At 44.5% G+C, this 20,825-nt stretch overlaps 3 protein-coding genes across 3 annotated transcripts; 1 reads left to right on the plus strand and 2 right to left on the minus strand.

Annotated features, from left to right (window-relative positions):
* Nucleotides 1-234: 234 nt before the first annotated feature.
* On the minus strand, nt 235-2,847 carry tmem127 (transmembrane protein 127). Its single transcript, XM_041043121.1, has 3 exons — nt 2,077-2,847; nt 1,819-1,983; nt 235-1,725 (listed from the first exon to the last, which is right to left on the minus strand). The coding sequence occupies exons 1-3, from the start codon at nt 2,312-2,314 to the stop codon at nt 1,415-1,417; spliced, it is 714 nt and encodes a 237-aa protein (XP_040899055.1). The 5' UTR covers nt 2,315-2,847; the 3' UTR covers nt 235-1,414.
* Nucleotides 2,848-3,391: 544 nt separating this feature from the next.
* ciao1 (cytosolic iron-sulfur assembly component 1) lies at nt 3,392-6,295 on the plus strand. Its single transcript, XM_041041843.1, has 7 exons — nt 3,392-3,798; nt 4,333-4,481; nt 4,562-4,673; nt 4,785-4,873; nt 4,965-5,166; nt 5,532-5,601; nt 5,780-6,295. Exons 1-7 carry the CDS (start codon nt 3,660-3,662, stop codon nt 6,012-6,014), a joined length of 996 nt encoding a protein of 331 aa, XP_040897777.1. The 5' UTR covers nt 3,392-3,659; the 3' UTR covers nt 6,015-6,295.
* Nucleotides 6,296-6,298: 3 nt separating this feature from the next.
* snrnp200 (small nuclear ribonucleoprotein 200 (U5)) lies at nt 6,299-18,913 on the minus strand. The gene is made up of 44 exons (XM_041041842.1): nt 18,636-18,913; nt 18,253-18,416; nt 17,793-17,964; nt 17,476-17,668; nt 17,246-17,301; nt 17,031-17,129; nt 16,755-16,907; nt 16,552-16,651; nt 16,328-16,464; nt 16,149-16,226; nt 15,861-16,034; nt 15,634-15,771; nt 15,383-15,538; nt 15,106-15,276; nt 14,806-14,999; nt 14,524-14,647; nt 14,170-14,319; nt 13,814-14,056; nt 13,540-13,728; nt 13,238-13,435; nt 12,957-13,109; nt 12,776-12,856; nt 12,404-12,487; nt 12,051-12,157; nt 11,850-11,968; nt 11,605-11,759; nt 11,330-11,519; nt 11,064-11,237; nt 10,784-10,944; nt 10,451-10,678; nt 10,130-10,321; nt 9,835-10,013; nt 9,560-9,711; nt 9,350-9,458; nt 9,148-9,256; nt 8,840-9,029; nt 8,560-8,724; nt 8,332-8,453; nt 8,092-8,235; nt 7,803-7,979; nt 7,527-7,687; nt 7,334-7,415; nt 7,152-7,244; nt 6,299-7,056 (listed from the first exon to the last, which is right to left on the minus strand). The coding sequence occupies exons 1-44, from the start codon at nt 18,678-18,680 to the stop codon at nt 6,907-6,909; spliced, it is 6,411 nt and encodes a 2,136-aa protein (XP_040897776.1). The 5' UTR covers nt 18,681-18,913; the 3' UTR covers nt 6,299-6,906.
* Between the last annotated feature and the right edge of the window lie 1,912 nt (nt 18,914-20,825).

The following is a 20,825-nucleotide window of genomic DNA, read 5'->3' on the forward strand; positions in this document are numbered from 1 at the left end:
GGTATACTGCATGCCCTTTAAAGTCTATTAGGTTGTAAGGCTCTTACTCACTGTAATGCCAAGTTGCGTCTACGACGTCTAGACGGTAAACCCAGAAATACCCCGGTCAGACGGAAATGTCAAAGTCAATACACTGTTAAATGAAAACTGCAGCTCCTGCCTATAGGATGCACTTGGTGGAAGAAGCAGCTAAGATTCAGAGTCAAGTTACAGATGACAAAACCTGAGGCAAAATATGGCATTTACTTTATTATGACCACTTTTTTTTTTTTTAATGTATAAACGATCAATATTTACACAACGGTGATGAAAGCATGAGGAACAAAAACGAACAAAAATGGTGTTAACAGAACAATACACGACCAACTACAATCACCACGTCAATCACAATTTTAAACCTCAGCCGACGCCGTACGTGACGTGTTCCCGTCAGATTCTGCCGAGAGGTTTAAAATTTGCTCACCAAAGACCTCATGCATATCAAACACATATGCAACCGTCACAAATGGTAATCACAAAGTACAAATAAGGTTTATTTTTTGAAATTAAATACAAGAAACATGTAATGACCAACTCACGTGGTGAGATTTGTTACTAAATGTCACCCTCACTGTGAAACATGTTTCTCCATCTCTCCGTGGCTGCTAGCTCTAAACACAACACACGCCAGGATCCTTTTCAAAACACCACAAAAACCTCTCTCATGTTTTTTTTTGACAGTTTCCTTGTGTTAGTTCAAGTACAGATGTGATTAAATAAGACTAAACCAGAGACAGATGCCTACAAAGCAAAAGAAAGGAAATAAGACACAGCACAGACGACTAAATAATAAATAAGGTCTATTCGATTTTTTTTTTATATAAAAGAAAAAGTCTAAAACAATCTTCTCCGCGTATTCCTGCATTTTTTTGATGTATCAGTAAAATAAAAATCATACACATGGCAATCAAAAAATGAAATCAAAACCAAGCTTGACAACGCTCCATCCACGTCCAACGAAGAGCAAAACAACCGCTGACAATCTGCCAACAGCTCAGCTTCAACAAATGGCACCGATCGGGCTGTGGCTGTTTCATCAATCACTTGTGATGAGCCGTGTTGAGCACTCCTCGCGGTTGAGATTGCTTTACATGTAAGGACCACATCCTAAAAGCCATTTACATGCAAATTACAAACAAACTTCAGTGATGAAAGAAAGACTCATCATCTCCTCAATCTCTGCCACCACTAAAGAAAGCTTTCATGCACTCAAGCACTGTCAGTCAAGGAGTTTGTGCACTAACTGTGCACGCGCTGTGTTCATTACAGAGAGTATTTGCAAAGATATCCTTTTTGATAAAGAGTGGGTTTTGCTCATCAAGCCAATAGCCGTGCTGAGAGAGAAGCGTGTGTTAGCAAGGCCAGTCTGGCGGCGTTAGGGCGTGTATGCAGGCGGCGGCTGAAACTGACTGGCAATGTCATAATCGGCTGGAAAAGTTTCACTGCTGTCCTCCATCTCCGACAGCAGCTCTAAAGCCTGCTCCTCCTCCTCGGTGGGGTAGTGGCGCAGGAGGTTTGCAGCTGTCGCAAGGATAGAGGCTCCACCTGCACCCGCCACCAGGTAAAAACTGATGGCAAAGGTGACGTATATGAGGGAACCGTGGTATTTTTTGTGTTGCTGCTGTAGAGATAAGATGAGCTCCGAGGCCCAGTAGCAGAAGCCTATCACTGTAGCACACTGCAAAACTGTAGAGACAAGGAAAAAAATTATGTAGTAACAAATGACAAACTGTTTATATATAATGAAAGAATCAGAGCTGTAGTATGACAGACTGATACCTGTGAGAATATGTGCAAATGCATATCTGCGTGTGATCTTTAGCGCAGGGTGTTTGGGTCCAAACACGTCCAAGAGGAAAGCAGTCAGGCTGCACAGGATGCCCAGGAAACAGAAAGCTGCGATCACCCGCAGCAGCAAGATGGTCTGCGGGTTCACACAATAATCTGGAGGACAAGGAGACATCATAGATCGTTACAAGTGAAAAACGCCAGATTAATCTCTGCAACTGGTTATAACGGGCTCGTGCTGCTCCTCACCGTCCAGAAGCTTAGGATCAATGTATCCCAAAACATCTGCCACCCCCAGCTCTTGTCTCGGACAGGTGCCCCCATGAACCCGGAGCCAGGCCGGTTCCGCCAGAGCCGTACATAGCGCTGTGATGGAGAGAGCTCCGGGCAGAGCCGACACCAGGCTCCGTTCCGGCTGCTTGGGCAGGGAGGTGCCCCCTCTCCTCCTCCGGCCTCCAGGAACGGTAGAACCCGGCGGGGCGTACATTGCCGTCCAATCTCTTTATAGTCTGTTGTAGTGCTGGTGTCCCTTTACTGTCAGTGATGTGACTGCGCTAAACGCTCCGTTGGTAACGTTGAGGTCAGCAGACTGACTATCCACAATACAACCTGTTAGCCCGCAGAGCTAACCTTACCAGGGCGATTAACGGGTGACAGCAGCCCTGGCGGTTTGTTCACTGTGGTATCTAATGTTTCCAAACAAAGTGTAAGCTTACGACTATCTGCTTGATAAAAACAGATCACGTATCTGACTGACGGGAACACAATGGACAGATGGCCTTCAGGCCTGCTAGCTCTGTTGTTACTGTCTAAAGCTAGATCACGGCTAACGTCAAATGTCGCCGATTGTCTTACAAAAATAAACTTAATAGAGAAAAATTAAGTAAGTTACAACATATCAGCTAATCTAGCTACCTACGGTGGTTAAAAACGACCCTCAATGTATTACAGAAAAACAAAGACAAAACAAAACAAAAAGCAGCTTACGCTGGTTTCCTGTAAAATATCGACTTCCTTGTTCCACACCATTCTTCTTCGTGGCTTCAATATCCTGCAGTCTGAACGCCAGCGGTGATTAGTGCTCCCACCTACTGGTGACTCTCCCCAGACACGACAAGAACAGTACATTTTATTACTATTATGCGATAAAATTTCACAATACCAGTATATATTATTTTTATTTTTATTTTACAGGCCACATAAAACATAGACATGGACGTTATGATATCATCTGGTGTGTACAGGCGTAAATAAATTAAGTCACTGTGCTTTATTTATAGACGTGTAAACTAAGAGAAAGCTACAAAGATAAATATTGCATACTGAGACACAATAGGTAATTATGCGGCTCCTAAACGTGAAATCAATCAAATATATCAATAAATGAAATGAATGAACTGCCTTTGAAATGTTTTGTGGAGACACTGATCAGGAATAATTATTTTTTCAGTTTTTAATCCTGAAAGCGATAATTACCCAAACCAAAAAAAAAAAAAAAAAAAAAAAAAGGTGGCGAGAGGAGAGAAGGAGAAGGAGGAAGAGGAAGAAGAAGAAACCCCACAATGCTTCGCGTAAAGCACTCGATAATCAAAGATGGCGGCATTTCCGATGTGGATGTTTTCCTGAACTTTTGTACTTTGTTCTTTGGTGCATATACATTTCGCTTTTCCCCCTGACTCCTCTTCGGGTGGCTGTTGTTCAGGACAGCAGCACCGCTGGGTCGTGCCGGTTGTGACAGCGTGTCGTGGTGTTTCTTAGTAGACTTATCTTATCAAGCGTCAGTTAACTGTCACCGACCGGAGACATTAAACACCTCACCAGCTTCACCAGACATGAAGGAGGCTCTGTCCCTGGTCCAGAGACTGAGCGCACACCCGGACTCCCGGTGCTGGTTCGTCAGCTGGAGCCCGTCTGGGACGCTGCTCGCTTCATGCGGGGGCGACAAGGCCATCCGGATATGGGGACGAGAAGGTGAGCTGCTAACACCATGAACTGAATGAGAGCTAAAGCTAGCAACACCTGAGGTGATGACTGAATAATGGCCAGGTAACATTATAATATAACACAGCAGAGTTTGGCAGGACATGCTGTCTCCTCAGATCCTCACAGAAACATATTAGCAAGTTTAGGATATAACGTTAATGTCATCATGTTATTCCTGCAGTTAGTAAAGAGTTAATCTGTGAGTCATATAAAAACAAACAAAAAAAAACATTGATAATGATGTTTCGTGATGTCTGGTATGTGAGTAGTTATAGGTAGTAGGCATAGTAGGATCTAGTTCTTTGGAGACATTGGTGTTTTATTTAGGGAGATTATAGTTTAATAATTATTATTATTAAATGATTATGGGCACGTTAGGTGTTTAATTATATCATCATGATGTAATAGTTTCTGGATATAGAGAAACAATTTCGTAAATAAGCAGATACAAAAAGTCTAACAGAATTAAAGACCTCTGTAGATAATCTCGAATGCCTGACAACCTTTCTAACTTTTTTTTAGGTGACTCTTGGATTTGTAAGAGTGTGCTTCAGGACGGACACCAGCGCACTGTGAGGAAGGTGGCATGGTCTCCCTGTGGGAATTATCTGGCCTCTGCCAGCTTTGATGCAACCACATGCATCTGGAAAAAGAAGGACGACGACTTTGAGGTAAGATGAGATGTTTAAATCTTCACTTTATGAAATACTGCACCTTCTGTAGGTTTTAGGAGTCTCACTCTGTCTTTTAGAGTTTGACAGTGTTGGAAGGACATGAAAACGAGGTCAAATGTGTGGCGTGGGCCCCTTCAGGGAATCTGCTCGCGACATGTAGCCGAGACAAAAGCGTCTGGGTCTGGGAAGGTTTGTGTTAAACTCCAGTGTCACCCCCTCAGAGCCACAGTGTTAATCCAGTTCATAGTAGAAAACCAGTACGTGTATTGATCTGTTCCTCTTTCCCTTTGTGTTTCATAGTGGATGAAGAAGATGAGTATGAGTGTGTCACGGTCGTGAACTCTCACACCCAAGATGTCAAGCATGTTGTGTGGCACCCGACCCAGGAGGTGGGTCGTGCTCTGCTCCATGTGCACCTGAATGATTTCTCAGTTTATTGCACTGGTGTCTTACTTACTTATTTACTATGTGTTGTTACAGCTCCTGGCTTCAGCCAGCTACGACAACAACATTTGTATTTACAGGGAAGAGGATGATGACTGGGAGTGTAGGGCCACCTTACAAGGACACACGTCCACAGTCTGGAGTTTGTCTTTTGATGCGACTGGACAGAGATTGGCCTCCTGCAGCGACGACCGCACTGTGAAGATTTGGAAAGAGTATCCAAATGAAGCTGGACAGGGTGAGTTGTTAGGGGTAGACAGCATTAGTCTTGCTGTAGAATAAATTTAAAAAATGCTTTTAGACTAGATATAATTTCATATTCTTTTGATTACTGATGAGTGTTACCAATAAAAAACATCAGACAGACAAGTAGAGAAGCTGGAAACCGCTGGAGACATCATTTGACATCAGTCACACACTATTTATACAACATAGCACCTTTTTGTCCATTTTGACAGCTTTCTAAAAATATCAGACCCAAGTTGTGCCTGATTGTTGTAAGCTGATGTTATTTTTGATGACTAAAATCATTTGCTGTTCCGTTTGTTGGTAGGCTGTTTTATCTGAAACTCCTTTTCTTTTCTGCTCTGCTTTGTTAAACAGGAGACTTGTCGTGGAAGTGTGTTTGCACTCTGTCTGGGTACCACGGACGGACAGTGTATGACATCGCCTGGTAAGACTCATCTCATTAGAAAGTTTTAAGTTTCTCTTATTAGAAACATAAAACCTCCATTCAGATTAACTGATCGCCAGCTCAACATGGTGATTCTGTTAAGAGTCAAATGCATTGTGTTCTTCACTTTGTCCTCTTGTTAGATCAAATTGAGACGTTAACATGTATCTGTGTTCAGGTGTCGACTGACTGGTGCCCTGGCAACTGCCAGCGGCGACGATGCAGTGCGAGTGTTTAAGGAGGATGAGTCGGCTGATCCAGACCAGCCGGTGTTCTCGATGGTGGCTCAGGTGACCAAGGCTCACAGCCAGGACGTCAACTGTGTCGCCTGGAACCCAAAGGAGGCGGGACTGCTGGCCTCCTGCAGTGACAGCGGGGAGATCGCCATCTGGAGGTTCCAAGAAGAAGACTGAACACGTGGTCTCTCATTTAACAAAAACAGTTACTGCACTGGGAACATCGTGGCCCTGAGGTCATCACGTTACCGTTCATTCAACTTTTACAGCTTATCTGAGAGCTCAGCAGGATTCTGCTTAATGTTGTGGTGTATAAACATGTCACCTGCCAACCTTCATGTCTGTTTCTAAACAGATAGTAACGCTTCAGTGCATCTTGTGCTTTGCGAGTCTCAGCTCAACTGAGAATTTATACATTCACTATGTTTATATAAATCAATATATAACATTATGAAAAACAATTCTGTGGCTTCTCTTTATTTGAAAAAAATATTCCAGACAGGACATCATACTAAAAACACTTGGACCAGTCCAGGAAATAGATTTCATAACAAAACAACTGAAGTCCAAAAATATAACTGGACAGTTTTCTTTTGGATTTAAACTCCAAATCTGGAGTAAGAGTGCACCAAACCAAACGTCACAGGGCAGACCAGCGTGATAAATGTGTTTTCTAATCTATAACTGCTTATCCAGTTTCAGTCAGACCTGAGAACTGACAGTTCACAAAGTGTAATAGACTTAGGACACTCAACCCCAGGACTGGAGCTTCAGTTTACCATGTATCTGCAATACATGTGTGATTATATTAGCTGTGAACAGATCCTGTACACTGTCATTCTGGACTGGTGAACATCATTCAGTTGATTTAAACTGAGAAAAAACTGCACTGGATAAAATGACAATGTTATTTTCAGAAGAGCATAGAGGATGAATAATGACACACTCACAGACAGAGACATCAATCAGGCTGAATATCTACAGTAAAAAAAAAAGATAACAAGAAAAACCACCTACTGATCCTTTATATCACACAAAATGTCAGAGGCCGCAACAATCAAGTTACTGATTAGTCTGAGTCGCTGTCTCCGTCACTGTCGGCCTCCTTCACGTCCACGCTGAACTTGTACTCCTGGTCACAGCCCATGTACGCGTCACTCATGAAGTACAGGGTGTAGTTATGAACGCCCATCACTGGTGCTACAAAGTCCAGCTTGACCTGCAGAAGAGGGACATAACCGATTTAACAAAATGTTGTGTTTAAGAGGATTTTAAACCACAGAATTTGTGCAACTGTGGGAGACTCTCACTGACCTTTGCTTTCTGCTGAAGAGTCAGCCTCTTAATAGAGATGAGGCTGTTGGACTTGGGGTCTCCGATCACCACCCACCAGCCCTCCTCACGTTTCTGTAACATTGAAAAGTATTTACATTACATGTCAATGGAAAGAAAATGCTATAGACATTCTTGGAATTGCAAAACCAAATGGGATTTACCTGGGGGAAGAGAGGAGCAATGACAGGCCCAGTAACCTCTTCCTCTCTCTCCAGCTGAACCTGAACCAGAACTGGACTCCCACTGTGAAGACACATCATAACACACATTAACACTTGCCAGTTATTATTATTATTTATTTATCCACTGTCACTTCTTCAAACGATGCTGCCGACAGAAATAATCCATGCGTACCTTTTGATGTTGTCCTTCTCTGCCACTTCGTACGACAGCTCGATGTTGGGGTAGCGGTTACAGAAGCGAGCCACGTCGGCCATCTGGGCGTCTGAGAGCTGCAGCAAAGCAGTTCTGTCTTCATCCTCCATCTCCATGATGTCAAAGATGCTCTCCACACCCTGAGGAAAGGAGCAGGTATGAGAGCATCAGCTTCAATACATACGTATGATCCATGATGAGTTAGATTTCATGAAATCTAAATGCATTAAGTATAATGAGTGAACACCCATGTACCTTTTCTGTGCAGCGCTTGATGTGCTCTGAGGTGAAGAAGGGCAGCTGTTTGAGGTACGAGTCCTTGGACCACATGGCCTGGGTGACCATCTGAGCCAGCTCCATAGCTGCCAGGGCCGGACTCAGCCAGCCGTTACTGGACAGCACGTCCACGCAGGCCTGGATCAGACGGATCGCCTGCAAACACAACAAACACAGGTGTTACATACACGTAAAGAAATCAAATCCAGAAACATGACCGTGTGAGGCTTCTTCCTCCTCAGTGACAACAATCACCGTTGCTCTGTACCTTGCTCAGGATCTCCTCGGTGTCTGACTGCAGCTCAGCGCTCAGCTGCATCCTGGAGAGATGGGCTTGCAGCAGCAGGTTGGTCTTCACATGGGGATCGTTGAACTTAGGGTTGTTCAGTTTGTGCGGCACTTTCTGTGCCAGCTGAAAGGCACAAACAAGTCGACAAAGTTAAATCTCATCTTCCTGCCTTGGTAGGATGTGTTAATATCATTGTGAAAAGAGGTGTACTGTATTTACCTGTCGGAGAAGTGTGTCTTCGTGGTGTCTGATGGGAATGTTCTTGTACTCAGCGGCGTTAGAAATGATCTCAATTAACCCACGGATCTTTGTCTTTGCATTCAGGGACATGCTGAACAACTCTGCCAAAATAAAACAAAAATAAAACAACACAGTTATGTTTGGATCCAAATGTGGAGCCTGACAGTCAGGAAGTGATTACAGATTCTCCAGAGCGTTGGTACAAACCGATGGTGGTGTAGTTGATGTAGTAGTAGGCGGCGATCATGCCCAAATTGAGTGGTGCTACGTCCATCTCATCCTCTATGCTGATGCACTTGGACTGCTCCAGGTCGTGTAAAGTGTTTTCAACCAGCTCAGACAGGTGGTCTGACAGGTGACGATGGGACATGCCTGACAAGGTAAACGCAAAACTTGAGATTAAGAAGTTGTTACCAACATCTGATCCAGAATAAATAAAACTACATTCATTTTTTTTGCCTTTTCAAACCGACAGGTTGAGACTCACCTTGCAGGTTGTAGTAGTTGGGGTTCTGGGTCATACGGCGGTAGAGGAATGTCCATGTCAGGTAGTCCACGGCGTCCTGCTTGTTCTCCACCGTCTTGGTGACAATCTCGGCGTTGAAGTGGTCGTGGAGGCAGTGGTCCAAGTGAGACTCCACCGGCAGCGGCTCGTACAGGAACTTCTTGAAGAAGTCCTATCAAGAACAGACAAAAGAACCGCTTGGTTTGTTCTTACTGTTGCACAGTCGCTGCTTTAGCCTGAGTCACAGTTTTCATAACTGAACGGGACAGAAACAGCAGAGGTCCTTCTACCTTCTTGGAGCCCTGACACATGATGACACAGCGTCCTTCGTCATCCAGCATGGGTCTGTTTGCCTTGCCCACCATCTGGAGCACGTCATATATGGGATAATCCACATATCTGAGTGAAAGAGGGAAAACAGGGAGATAATGTCACTAACACAACATGTCAGACATGTACACAACATTTGAAATTAACCAGTTTGAGCCTTACGCATGGATTTTGCCATTGTAGTACTGAGTGTCCATGACGATGACGAGATGTGCCGAGATGTTGATGCCCCAGCAGAGTGAGCGAGAGGACACCACCACCTGAACGGCGCCTGTAAGAGGAGAAGAGCCCAAGATACCAAATATAATTATTCAGTTCTAAACCTACATAGTCCGAGCTGAGAGCGCGAGAGAAAGCAGGAGTGAGTCATACCTGAGTTGAAGAGCTGCTCCACTATTTTGCGTTCAGTTGCAGACAGGCCCTCGTGCAGGTAGCCCACGCCGTTGGCCAGAGTTTCTTTCAAAGTTGAGTCATTTATTTTCTCCAGGAATGGAGCGAGGTCTTTCTCAGTGCAATGCAAGAACCTACAGAGAGACACACATTTATTCTTTGTCTACAGCTTGGAGGTGTAGAGGGAACAACAACAACAACAGCAGCACAGTCACTGTCTATTCATCTAAAGATGTGGTCTCACTGCAGTGACTGACCTCTGAGGGACCACGTCGGCAGCACAGAAAGTGAGGATGTCGATGGCTGTGAGGCGAGTCTGCCTGCGGGATGGGACGAACACCACGGCCGGTTTGGAGGGAGAGTGCTTCATGATGGCGTGGTATACTGGCTTAGCCATGGACAGCAGGCGAGTCTGGGTGTGACTCACATTGAAGCCCTGAACAGGCCAGAGAAGTTAACACCAAATCAGGAACCTGACAGGAATTTGTGTCTTCTTGTTTAAAAAAAAAAAAAAAAAAAACGTTTTTGTTGACTAGCATGTTGTTTACAGACCTGGATGTGCAGCTCTAGAGGCACGGGCCTGACGTTGGGGTGGAAGTTGAATGTGGCCGTGGTGCTGCAGCCCAGCCAGTGAGCCACGTCTTTGGCGTTGGACAAGGACGAGCTGAGGGCCACGATGCGGATGGGGCGCTCAATCTGAGAGGAGATGTACCTCATCCTGGAGCAGATGACCTCTAACACAGGCTAATGAACAGAAACACGGGACATTAGCACGATGCACAGAACAAATGACTATCACAGTACAAACCTAATGTGTATGACATGAAACTGCAGAATCGCAGCACAAAGAAGTATAGTGTATTGTGTCCTTACTCCGTTTTCTCCTCCGATGAGGTGCGCCTCATCCACAATGAAAAGGCTGACGTTCTGGACGTTCTTCCTCTGTTTCCAGCGACGAGACAGGATGTCCCATTTGTCAGGGGTACTGACAATGATGTCACCTTTTCCCAAGAGCTTCAGATCTGTGCTCGTCTCTCCCGTCAGCAGCACCACCTTCTTGTTCAGGATGTCCTGGAACTTCTGGTGCCAGTCGACAAATACCTGAGAGACAAAGATTAACATGGTTATTAATTATGTCAAATGGAAAAAGTTAGCAAGGCTGTTTTTGATTTTAACTACACTTCCGGCTTACTGAAGCCTTCATACCTGCTCGGCCAAAGCTTCCATGGGGGTGATGTAGACGCAGCGACCTTCTGCGTTGTGCAGCAGCATCCTCAGAATAGCAAACTCAGCACAGATGGTCTTCCCACTGCCGGTGGGAGCTCCCACAAACACGTTATCGTCACTGTTGTACACAGCATTGAACACTGTGGGGACAGGAACAATACAAAAGAGTCAAGAAAGCAAAGTGAAATGGACCTGTCTTTTAAGGAACGACACGTCTTTCGGATGAGAGGCAAACTCATTTTTTTTCCTGGTTATGTACCTTGTGTCTGAATGGGGTTGAAGAAGGGGAACTTGTTCTGGTAGAGAGCCTCAAAGGCAGAGTTCCTGAGAGCAGTGACAGGCAGAGGCTGCAGGTCCAGCAGCTCAGTAGGTGGGGGGTACTTCTCTGGTAGGATCAGGTGACGGAAGGACACTGGGAGCTGAGTCTCACAGGCTGAAAGGAAACAGGAAAAATAAAGAAGTTAAATGAAATACCAAAATAAACATCATGTGAATTCTACGATGTGTTTCAGGCCAGTTACTTACAGAGCCATCGGTCTGACACCACACGGATGAAGTACTGTGGTGGCAGAGGCTCGAACACTGGGACAAAGAAAGTCACCAGGTGTTCGTCCTGGGCGTACTTGGCTTTGAGCAGGAAGTACTCGTGGTGGAGAATGACCTCACTGTCCACATCCTCAACCAGGATCCAGAAAGCCTCAGATGATCCATGAATCTGTGTGGAAAAATCAAAGGTGGTGTCAGGAGGCTGAGGAACAGAGACACTTTAGGTGCTGCACGCCATGGGTCTCACTACACACCTTGTCGTCCCACTGGAAGTCAGGAGTGATGGTGAGCTCCACTTTGAGCGTGGAGCGGGTGATGGGCTGCAGATGGACGGCCAGGTCCAGTTTGGGGAACTGGTGGACGTATTTGTGGATGGTCTTCCCCATCTTTGGCATTCGGATCAGCTCACCTGAAAAAAAAAATTAAACACATGACTTCTAAGTGCTCTCCCGGCTGAGGAGGGAATTCAACAAGCAGGTTATGGATGAGGAAAACTCACCAATCTCATTGTGGTTGAGGTCGTAGAGACGCTCAAAGGGGAAGTTTTTCTTCTCGATCTTCTTGATCACCTCCTCTGGCAGCTTCTTGAACTGCCGCAGGGGAGACATCGACTGCCACCTGTGGAGATGCAGAATATCAGTGGCCTGCCTCTGCACAGCAAAGTTTCTGTTTATTCTGGAGAGAAAATTGTGAGACTTACATTCTCTTGTCAATCATCTTGCAAAGATTCATGGTCTTGTCTGTGAGCTGAGCCCAGCCCCTGTTCAGCACGATCTCAAATATGGCCCGCATTAACCTTCCAGCACTCTGAAAGGAAAATATATATGACCATTTAAAAACATTTACAAAAACAGATAGTTATGTACATTTATCATGAATGAGTATTCATGGACAGTTACATCTGACATCAGTACATGTAAATTTGTTTCTATCGTGTCAGGATATGGAATATGTCGTCACAGACTTTCAATTCAAGATCAGCAATTCAAAACAAAACTGCAAACCAAAAAGCTGACAGCAAAATAATAAAGCAACTGCATTTAACCATCGTACCTGTGTAACATAGACCATGTCTGCCATGAGAGCAAACCCTTCCAGTTTGAGCTGAGAGATGTATGCCTGGAGCAGCACATTGATCTGAAACAAGAAGACAGAGGGTACAGGATGTATCATCCACTTGAAACAAACAGACATACCAAACCATGATCATGATCAGGACTGGATCATAAATTGTAGTTAACAGTGGATTTAAGTGAAAAAATCTAGTCAGGACAAGTGAGCCTTTGTCTTGTCTGGAATCTGAAATCAACCACTTCCTCTTTAACCCTCTGCACTACGAACACCTGGTTTTTGGTTGTTGGATTTTCTGCACAAACACAATGAAATTTCAGTTTTATAATCATCATCGCTGGCTGCGTGTGCTACCTTAGCACTGGGCTCCTCGATGCTCTCCTTCACAGGAATAGGAACTCTTTCCAGAAGCTTCTGAAGCTCCAGCTTCTCCTCCTAAAAGACAAAGCTACATGTTACTATTTAAATTTAGGATTATATATTATTTTGTTGAGGATTATATCCAAACCGCCAAGTCCATCTGGAGTCAACATACCTCTCTCACTGTGATGTTCCTGAACTCTGAGGAGAGTGAAAAGACTCTGAAGAGCTCGATCTCGCTGAGAGTGGGTTTCAGCAGCTGGTTGTAGGTCTGAATGGAGTCATGGGTGATGTAGAAGTGACTGGCAATGCGTCCCAGGTCTGTAACCTTCAGGTAAAGAGGCACGAAAGTCGACCATTAAAAATCATGAAATCCAGTTCAAAACTATTTTAAAAATAAACACTGGAACCACAAAAAGATATTAAAACACAGACTGAGCTGAAAGATGTCCATACCTGGAAGCTGCCTGTCCTCTTGTCGTATTTGATCAGGCTGTTCTTGTCCAGGACATTGGCCGCCGTGTGCACCAGGTCCATCCTGCGCCTCTCCAGCAGGGGGTCTGAACTCCGGTCGTCGTGAGAGACACCATACAGGGTGGGGTTGCGGAGCATGCGCACATACAAGTAGGTGTAGCCCAGCCAGTTCACAGCGTCCTGTTCACAAAGAAAATATGAGAAATTACAAACTGAAAAGGAACGGAAAATTTGATCAGCTCCTTACATATTTAACCAAGTGTCTCTAAATGTCAGTCACTAACCTTAACATTCTGCACATTGCCCAGTACTATCTCTGCATTGAGCATGTCAGGCAGCTTGCCCACCATCTGACTCTCGATGGGCAGCTGCTGGTTGAGCAAGGACAGGTAATACTGCAGCTCTCCGTGGGACGTGATCAGGATTCCCTCTCCCTTGGTGTCGTACTGAGGACGACCGGCTCGACCAAGCATCTGAAATCAGACACAAATTATTACCGTCGGTGACACTTCAGAGCCTGCTTTGCTGCAGCTTAGTAACGATCTGGCACAGGCTAACCTGTAAAATGTCCAGGGCTCCGAGCTCAGTCCATCTGCCTTTCTCTGGGCTGTACACTTGCGTTCCTTTGATGATGACAGTGTGCGCCGGCAGGTTGACACCCCAAGCCAGAGTGGCTGTTGACACCAGAACCTGGATGTGTCGATCGGCAAACAGATCCTCTACCAGTGTACGGTCCACTCTGGTCATACCAGCATGGTGGATGGCGAAACCATAAGGCAGCAAATCCTTCAGCTCGAGGTTCTGGACATGAAAGTTCAGGATTAGGTCTAACAGGACTCCAACCACGCACAAAAGAAACTTTGAATTTAGTCATCTATCTAGTTTGAAGCTTGAACTCAGTGGCGTTAGCTCACCTTGCACTGCTCTGCCTCAGTTCTCAACACCTCAGTGGATGCTGAACCCTCCCTGAGGAAAAGACCCAGTGTGTCCTTCTCCAAACACATGTCCCTTATTGCTCTGGCAGTCTTTCCTGTCTCCTTCCTGGAGTGGACAAACACTAGCACCTGTTGGAGACACACGAGACAAATGTTAGGAGTTTCAAATCTGGTTACGCGTTGCTGTACATCAGTGTTAGTTCAGCAGGTGGTACAGGTGAACTGCACATGCTGTTACAGGATTTTAAGTCACTGTGGATCCAAGTTTCCTCTTCATAACAATCAAGTCATTAAATCAGGTTCCTATGAACGAACAAGTAAGACAGTACCCACCTGGTTCTTCCCAGCATGCTCCATTATCTTTTCATACACAATCTCATTCATGATCTGGAAACGCTTGATGGCCTTCTTCTCTGTAATACCAACATAAGTCTGCTCCAAGGGCACAGGGCGGAAACTACAGAGAAAAACAAAAACATGCTTATCAGAGCAGAATGAGCAAAACGTGCAAACAAGAAAAAACATGCAGATGTTATGGAAAGTCTCCTCTGAACTGAAACATGATTACTCGTGTTAACTCTTTTTTGTTTTTTGGTCAGTCTCCAAACAGCATACCTGTTGTCGAAGTAGAAGAGTCCCTTAGCTGGATCTACACGCAGGCAGGTAGCCACATCCTCGTAGTTGGGCAGCGTGGCACTGAGGCCAAGCAGACGCACATCCTCCTGGGTCAGCTCCACATTGCGGATGGTCCTCGCCACCAGAGATTCCAGCACGGGCCCACGATCATCGTGCAGCAGGTGGATTTCATCCTGCACAATACACTCACTTTGTTATCACCAGAGCTTTATGTCGAATAAAGTGAGGTGAGGTGTGTTTCATGACAAAAGCCAACTTCAACACATCAATGTTACTTACAATGATAATGAGGCGCACTAGCTGGGTGTAGGTACGTTCTCCACCTTTACGGGTGATGATGTCCCACTTCTCTGGGGTGCAGACTATGATTTGAGTGGCGTTAATCTCCTCTTTACAGAGCTGGTGGTCTCCTGTCAGCTCAGACACTGTGATGCCATAACTTGCCAAACGCTGAGATGAGAAGTAAAAACTGTTACTTGTAGCTCTGTGTCCCTCTGGCTTGAACATGACCTCAACGTATGTAAACAAAGCTGTGGAGGAGTGACACGAGGCTTACCTTGCTAAAACTTCCCACCATCTCCTGTACTAGTGAGCGCATGGGTGCGATGTAGATGATTTTGAAGTCATCCACATTTATGGTTCCATCCATGTTGATGTGCTTTCCAATTTCCCTCAACATTGCCATCAGGGCCACATTGGTCTTACCAGCTCCCTGTGTGCGCAAAGAAAATCCAAATTACTGGGGAAAAAAAAACACACGTGGGAGAAACTGTCACAGCGTGTTTGGGTTCATCAAAGCTTTCTTACCGTAGGCGCACACACAAGCAGGTTCTCATCTGTCTCCATGGTGGTCTTAAACAGCTTGCTCTGGATGCGGTTCAAGGTTTTGAATCCCTCAAATCCAGCCTGGGCATACTTGGGCAGCTTCTCAATAGCGACAAGAACCTGATGACATGATGACATTAAAATCCATGAAGTCCCTGTCAAGCGGAAACCATTTAATTGAGCCAGGGTGAGACACACAGACAACAAACCTCGTCTTCAGCAAAGGGCTTGGGTTTGAGAGCAGGCACATGAACTTCTTCATAGCCTTTGCGCTGTTTACGAAAAGAGCCGTCAGGGAGCTGGCAACGCTTGTTAGCCATGAAATGGCTGCCCTGGGTAAAGGTCAGATCCTCCAGGTCTAGCAACTGCCGAGGGGCCATTGACTGTTGGAGAAGAAGAAAGGATAATGTAAACAACAGGTCACTGCATACATACCTATAGGCAGCATCACTGATGCTATTTTACATTGCATTATGCATTATTTATAAATGATTTACCTCTCCATGGTCAATGTCCATTGCTTCCAAGTCATCAACACGAGACTTCCTCACCCTCTCCCTGCGAGATCGCTCCTCCTAAAGACGGGAAAACCCCAACAATAACAGATGTTACGGACTAAACAGGAAAACTAATTCATGCAAAATGTTTGCATAATTTCATAAACAACTGATCTTACTCGAATAATATCCTCCTTCTCTGTCTCTTGCAGCTGGTACAGAATCTTTGACAGCTCCTGGTCGGACTCCATCTTTCCTATGATCCGTTCCTTTTCTGCCTCACTCTGAGCACTTGCCAGCATGGTGCAATACTGGACTGTGTGTCAGAGGGAAGAACAAATTAACAACTCGAAAAAGGCACAACAATAGTCTGAAGCATCATCGTTTTAAAACACAGACTTACTCATGCGACGATGCTGACGGAGGATTTTGATGAAATCAAAGGTGTTGAAGCCCAGCAGCAGCACCAGCTGGTTCTCACATTCTCTATCGTCGCTGGCAGTCTGTGGAATACAGAGAGACGGTGAATGAGTGAGTCTGGAAAAATACAAACCTACCTGCTCTAAACAAAAAAAAAGCTAAAAACAGATGAGGTGACAAACATACCTTGAGGATTTCTAAGACTTCATCAGCCTTCTTTTGAGAGACAATGGCATCATCGTAGAAACGGCTGAGCTGACGCTGGAGCCAAAAGGCATCGATGTCTCGAGGATGTAGATCTTTTTTCTTCACTGTCATCACATCACCTGTGACACCAAGCTACATGAGGAATAACTTATTAGTTTTTTTGTGGAGTACACTGGACAATAATTCACAAAAAAAATCATAAGATTCAGTCAGAATATGGGCTTAATACAGTGCTGATGCAGATGCTGCACTTACATTGGCTGAAAGAGTGCAGCCCACATCTGCTTCCTCTCCTTCACTGTCTTCATCTGAGTGTTCATCTCGTACTTCACCAAACTGGTCTTCATCCCCTTCCTATATAATAAGAGAGGACAAATTAGTGACACATCCTATTTAGCATAAATGTTTTAAAGCTATAACTTTATAATGAGTTAAAATTCTTAAGGGAAAGACAAAAAAAAAAACTTCACCTCCTCATCAGATTCAAACTGGACATTCACACCATAGGTTTCATCGATGTTGTCATCTGTGGACATAAAATATAGTGTGTAAACATCAAGAACATGATCACGAAACTTCTGACAGGTAGCATGAGACTGTCAAAGGGAAGCTTGTGTTAGACTACAGAAAAATGTACTGCTGATTTTCATTTACAGACTTGTGATGAACACTGCTCCATAGTTGCCTCCTATGTACTTACCCATGTTCTGTAAGTCCTTGTCCCCCCCATAGTCTGTGATCTTCTTGCCCAGATTAACCAGCACGTGGTAGCGTGTGTCATCAGCGGGTCCAAGAAGCTGCTCTACTTCACGCCGCCTCTCTTTATCCCTCATTTTGTCATTCTTCAGCACTGCCAACACTTCATCAGCTGCTCCGCACAGAATATCACGCGGCTGAAAATGAGATATAACAACCCAAGTGAAATGACACGTATCAGATGTTGGTGACTGATAAAAAAGGGGGAAAAAAGCAGAAGCTGACTTTTCAAAGACAGCAGCAGCTGTAGTGTTCACTGACCTGATCTCCCAAAGCAGCATGGATGAAGCTAAGCAACACCTCATAGGTCTCTCTGGTCTCTTTGGTCTTAGGCTTGTACACAATGCCCACCATTTCATCAATGCCTTCAGACAGAAGGGTAAAGCCCTTCATTTTGTTGATATCGTGTCTGTCTTCATCTCTTTTTCGTCTCCTGTGTAGACAAAACAAGGGAAAATGAAAAATTATTAAGGCTAGAGTTGCCAAACAGACACCGAACAGCAAAACTGAAGTGTGTTAAAAGGATCAGGCATGAAATACTTTTTAGTGGCCAATATTTTCCAAAGTGGAGCACAGATTTTTGCTTTTCCCTAACTTCAGAGCAGAATGAGAATCATCTCACAGAGCTTTCAATCACACTTGAATCACAGTGAATGGCAATCTTTGTTTTGAAAATAACTTGTGGATTGGATTATTCATGACTTGTTTTTTTTTTACTGACTTGTCTCGTCTCTCCTCCAGCTTCTGGGGTTTGGTCCTCTGAGCCTTGTCACCCATCTTGGTCCCCTCCAGCTTCCCCACCAGGGACAACACCTCTCCGGTAGGTTCATCTCTCCGGGTGCGGTCGATCAGAGAGCGATCAGCTTGTAACACCAAGTTGGAGTTCTAACAATCAAAACACAGAGAACAGGTAATCGGTCAGTGACTTTCATCGGAGTGCAAGGCTTCAGCTAAGCTAACTGCTAGTTAGCCTGTCGGCTAACTAAACACGGAGTGACCTGAATTAAAAACATTTAACCTAACTAAGTTAGCTCGATAACATGGCACTCTATTAAAAATCCCACTTGTGTTTGTGTGCGTGTATTTTTCTGCAAACACACTCACCGCTTTGTACTCATACTGCAGGCTACGCGCAGTAACATCCGCCATGGTGCGGGTTTTCTCTTGTGGCTTTTAGCGCACTCTTGCTCAAAGTGAACCGGCCCCGCCGACTGTAAACAGCCACAGAGCTGACTTGACTCTGCCTTTTTACGGAGACGATGGGCGCATCGGTGCACTGTTTAGATCTGTAGCATGAGATTTGTCTCCACAGTGTCCACAGAGTTACACACAAGAAAATGCGTTTCCCATACGTTACAATGGCTCAGCTAACACGAGCGCACAACAAGCCGCTGCTGCCGCTGTTTTCCTTTTCCGGTGTCACAGGTCAGACCAGGCACCAGCAGGAAGGACACGCAGCGCCCCCTATAGGCTCCGCTCACTTCACACAGACTTTCAGTTTTTACATTTCCACCCACAACAGAATGTTTAAAAGTAACAACACAGTTTCTTAATAAACGTTGTTTATTGTGTACATACAACGAAACAAAACAATAATTCAGTGTTAGCTTTCAGCGTTACCTGGTCTCACCTGGTGAGGAGTCTTAGGTTTTTGATTCTTGGCTAATTACCACTCATTGTCAAATAATTAACTTAAATTAAAACACTGCGAATGGTCCCTGATTCCACATCCAATGACAGGTTATGATACAGTGAGTCCCTGAGCACAGATATGTGAAACTCTTGTCTCTTTGTAGTTGTTGTAGTTGTCACTTTGTGGTTATTTCTCTTTGCAGTCGTTTAATCACCTCTGAACCCCCTGTTATGTTTCCTAAAAATGATCAGAACAAAATTATTTTTAAAAAGGCTACTTTATCTGCTCTTCCTAAAGTTTCAAGGAGTTTTAACATAGTAAAGAGTTTTAATGTGGTCATTTTTATTTGTGAAGTAACATAGATGCTTATCCAACTTGCCTGGTTTCAGGTTTACTGTGGATCCATCTAGGTTACTATGTTTACTATGTACATACTTAAAGTATGTAGGCTATGTGTGTGTCTTGCTATATATATATAGTGTTAAGTGTTTCACTTGGTATGTTGTATGTATGTTTCACATGTGTATGGGTGCTTTGTCAATGTATGGTAAATGTCCTGCACTTGTAGGACATTCACATCCAGATGGCAGCATAGAGAGCAATTCGAAGTTCAGTGTTCTGCCGCAAGGACACTTTGACTTGGGAACAGGAAGAGTCAGTGATCATCAAACCACCAAACCACCACTGCGATTAATGGACGACCTGTTCTACCTCCTGAGTCATAGCCACCCACAAATCTGAATAAATGCTTTCCATGCATGTGAGTATTCATCCTGTATGGATATGAAGTGATATAACAATATGTATGGCCAAGTATTACATGTTTATGTGTGCAGTGTGTGTGGATATTTGGAAAAAAAAAATAGTATTTTTAGCCCAGATTACTTCTCATACAGCTGAAGAATGAGATGCAAATAAAAACAAGGTCAAGAAGGGGAGACAGACACATAAAACAAGTAAAGGAGGAAGATGCAGTTAACAGGGATGTGACTGTTTTCTTGAGAGAGAGGAAGTGTCTTCATGTTAGTATTTACTGTCTGTGGCCTCATTTAACTTCCAACCCCTTTTGAGCATCTGGCAACAACATCTGTCGTTTTCAGCCAGTCAGAATCTGTGATGTCTTACATCTAGTGAGCCAGCTTTTTAACCTCAGCCACACCCAGTGACAGGCAGACAGAGAGAAAGAGAGAGAGATGGTGACACAGATAAATGGGCAGCACACATCAGTGAAACAAATTACGGGTTAACGTGTGTGGGGGTGAGGGATTACTGACACTGGAGTCTGTGTGTGTGTGTGTCCAATTCTTTTGCACATGTGCACAGCAAAGAGACTCTTGTGTTGACACACACACATAAAAAGTGTGATTCAGAATGCCTGCAGTTGTTCCAGGTCATATCTGGAGTGTGGCTATCCTCCTCTCATCTGTCACCGCATTAGTTATGAAGTGCACGCCTCTGTCTCCTCTGGTTTAAAGGACAGGCAGACTCGTGACCAACAGTCAGGAGGATCAGTGATGAGTTGACCTTATAATACATTCTCAGGTAGTTGGATTTTGACAGTTCAACGACAATCTTGAGCTTGAAAATTTAAAGGATCTGATGTTTTCTCACCCATTATGCCTTTGTGTAGATCCTCCATTGTTCTTAATACTTGTGCCCAG

Source organism: Toxotes jaculatrix, chromosome 7 (genome assembly GCF_017976425.1).
Source record: "Toxotes jaculatrix isolate fToxJac2 chromosome 7, fToxJac2.pri, whole genome shotgun sequence".
Classification (NCBI taxonomy): domain Eukaryota; kingdom Metazoa; phylum Chordata; class Actinopteri; family Toxotidae; genus Toxotes; species Toxotes jaculatrix.

Coding starts and splice junctions, on each gene's coding strand:
- tmem127 (XM_041043121.1), bottom strand. CDS start 2,314: ATGTACGCCCCGCCGGGTTCTACCGTTCCTGGAGGCCGGAGGAGGAGA. Junction 1,984..2,076: donor TGATCCTAAGCTTCTGGACG/GTGAGGAGCAGC, acceptor CTTGTCCTCCAG/ATTATTGTGTGAACCCGCAG. Junction 1,726..1,818: donor ATTTGCACATATTCTCACAG/GTATCAGTCTGT, acceptor TTGTCTCTACAG/TTTTGCAGTGTGCTACAGTG.
- ciao1 (XM_041041843.1), top strand. CDS start 3,660: ATGAAGGAGGCTCTGTCCCTGGTCCAGAGACTGAGCGCACACCCGGAC. Junction 3,799..4,332: donor CCGGATATGGGGACGAGAAG/GTGAGCTGCTAA, acceptor ACTTTTTTTTAG/GTGACTCTTGGATTTGTAAG. Junction 4,482..4,561: donor AGAAGGACGACGACTTTGAG/GTAAGATGAGAT, acceptor TCTGTCTTTTAG/AGTTTGACAGTGTTGGAAGG.
- snrnp200 (XM_041041842.1), bottom strand. CDS start 18,680: ATGGCGGATGTTACTGCGCGTAGCCTGCAGTATGAGTACAAAGCG. Junction 10,945..11,063: donor CAACCCCATTCAGACACAAG/GTACATAACCAG, acceptor CTGTCCCCACAG/TGTTCAATGCTGTGTACAAC. Junction 7,980..8,091: donor CCGAGGAGATCCTGAGCAAG/GTACAGAGCAAC, acceptor TTGTGTTTGCAG/GCGATCCGTCTGATCCAGGC.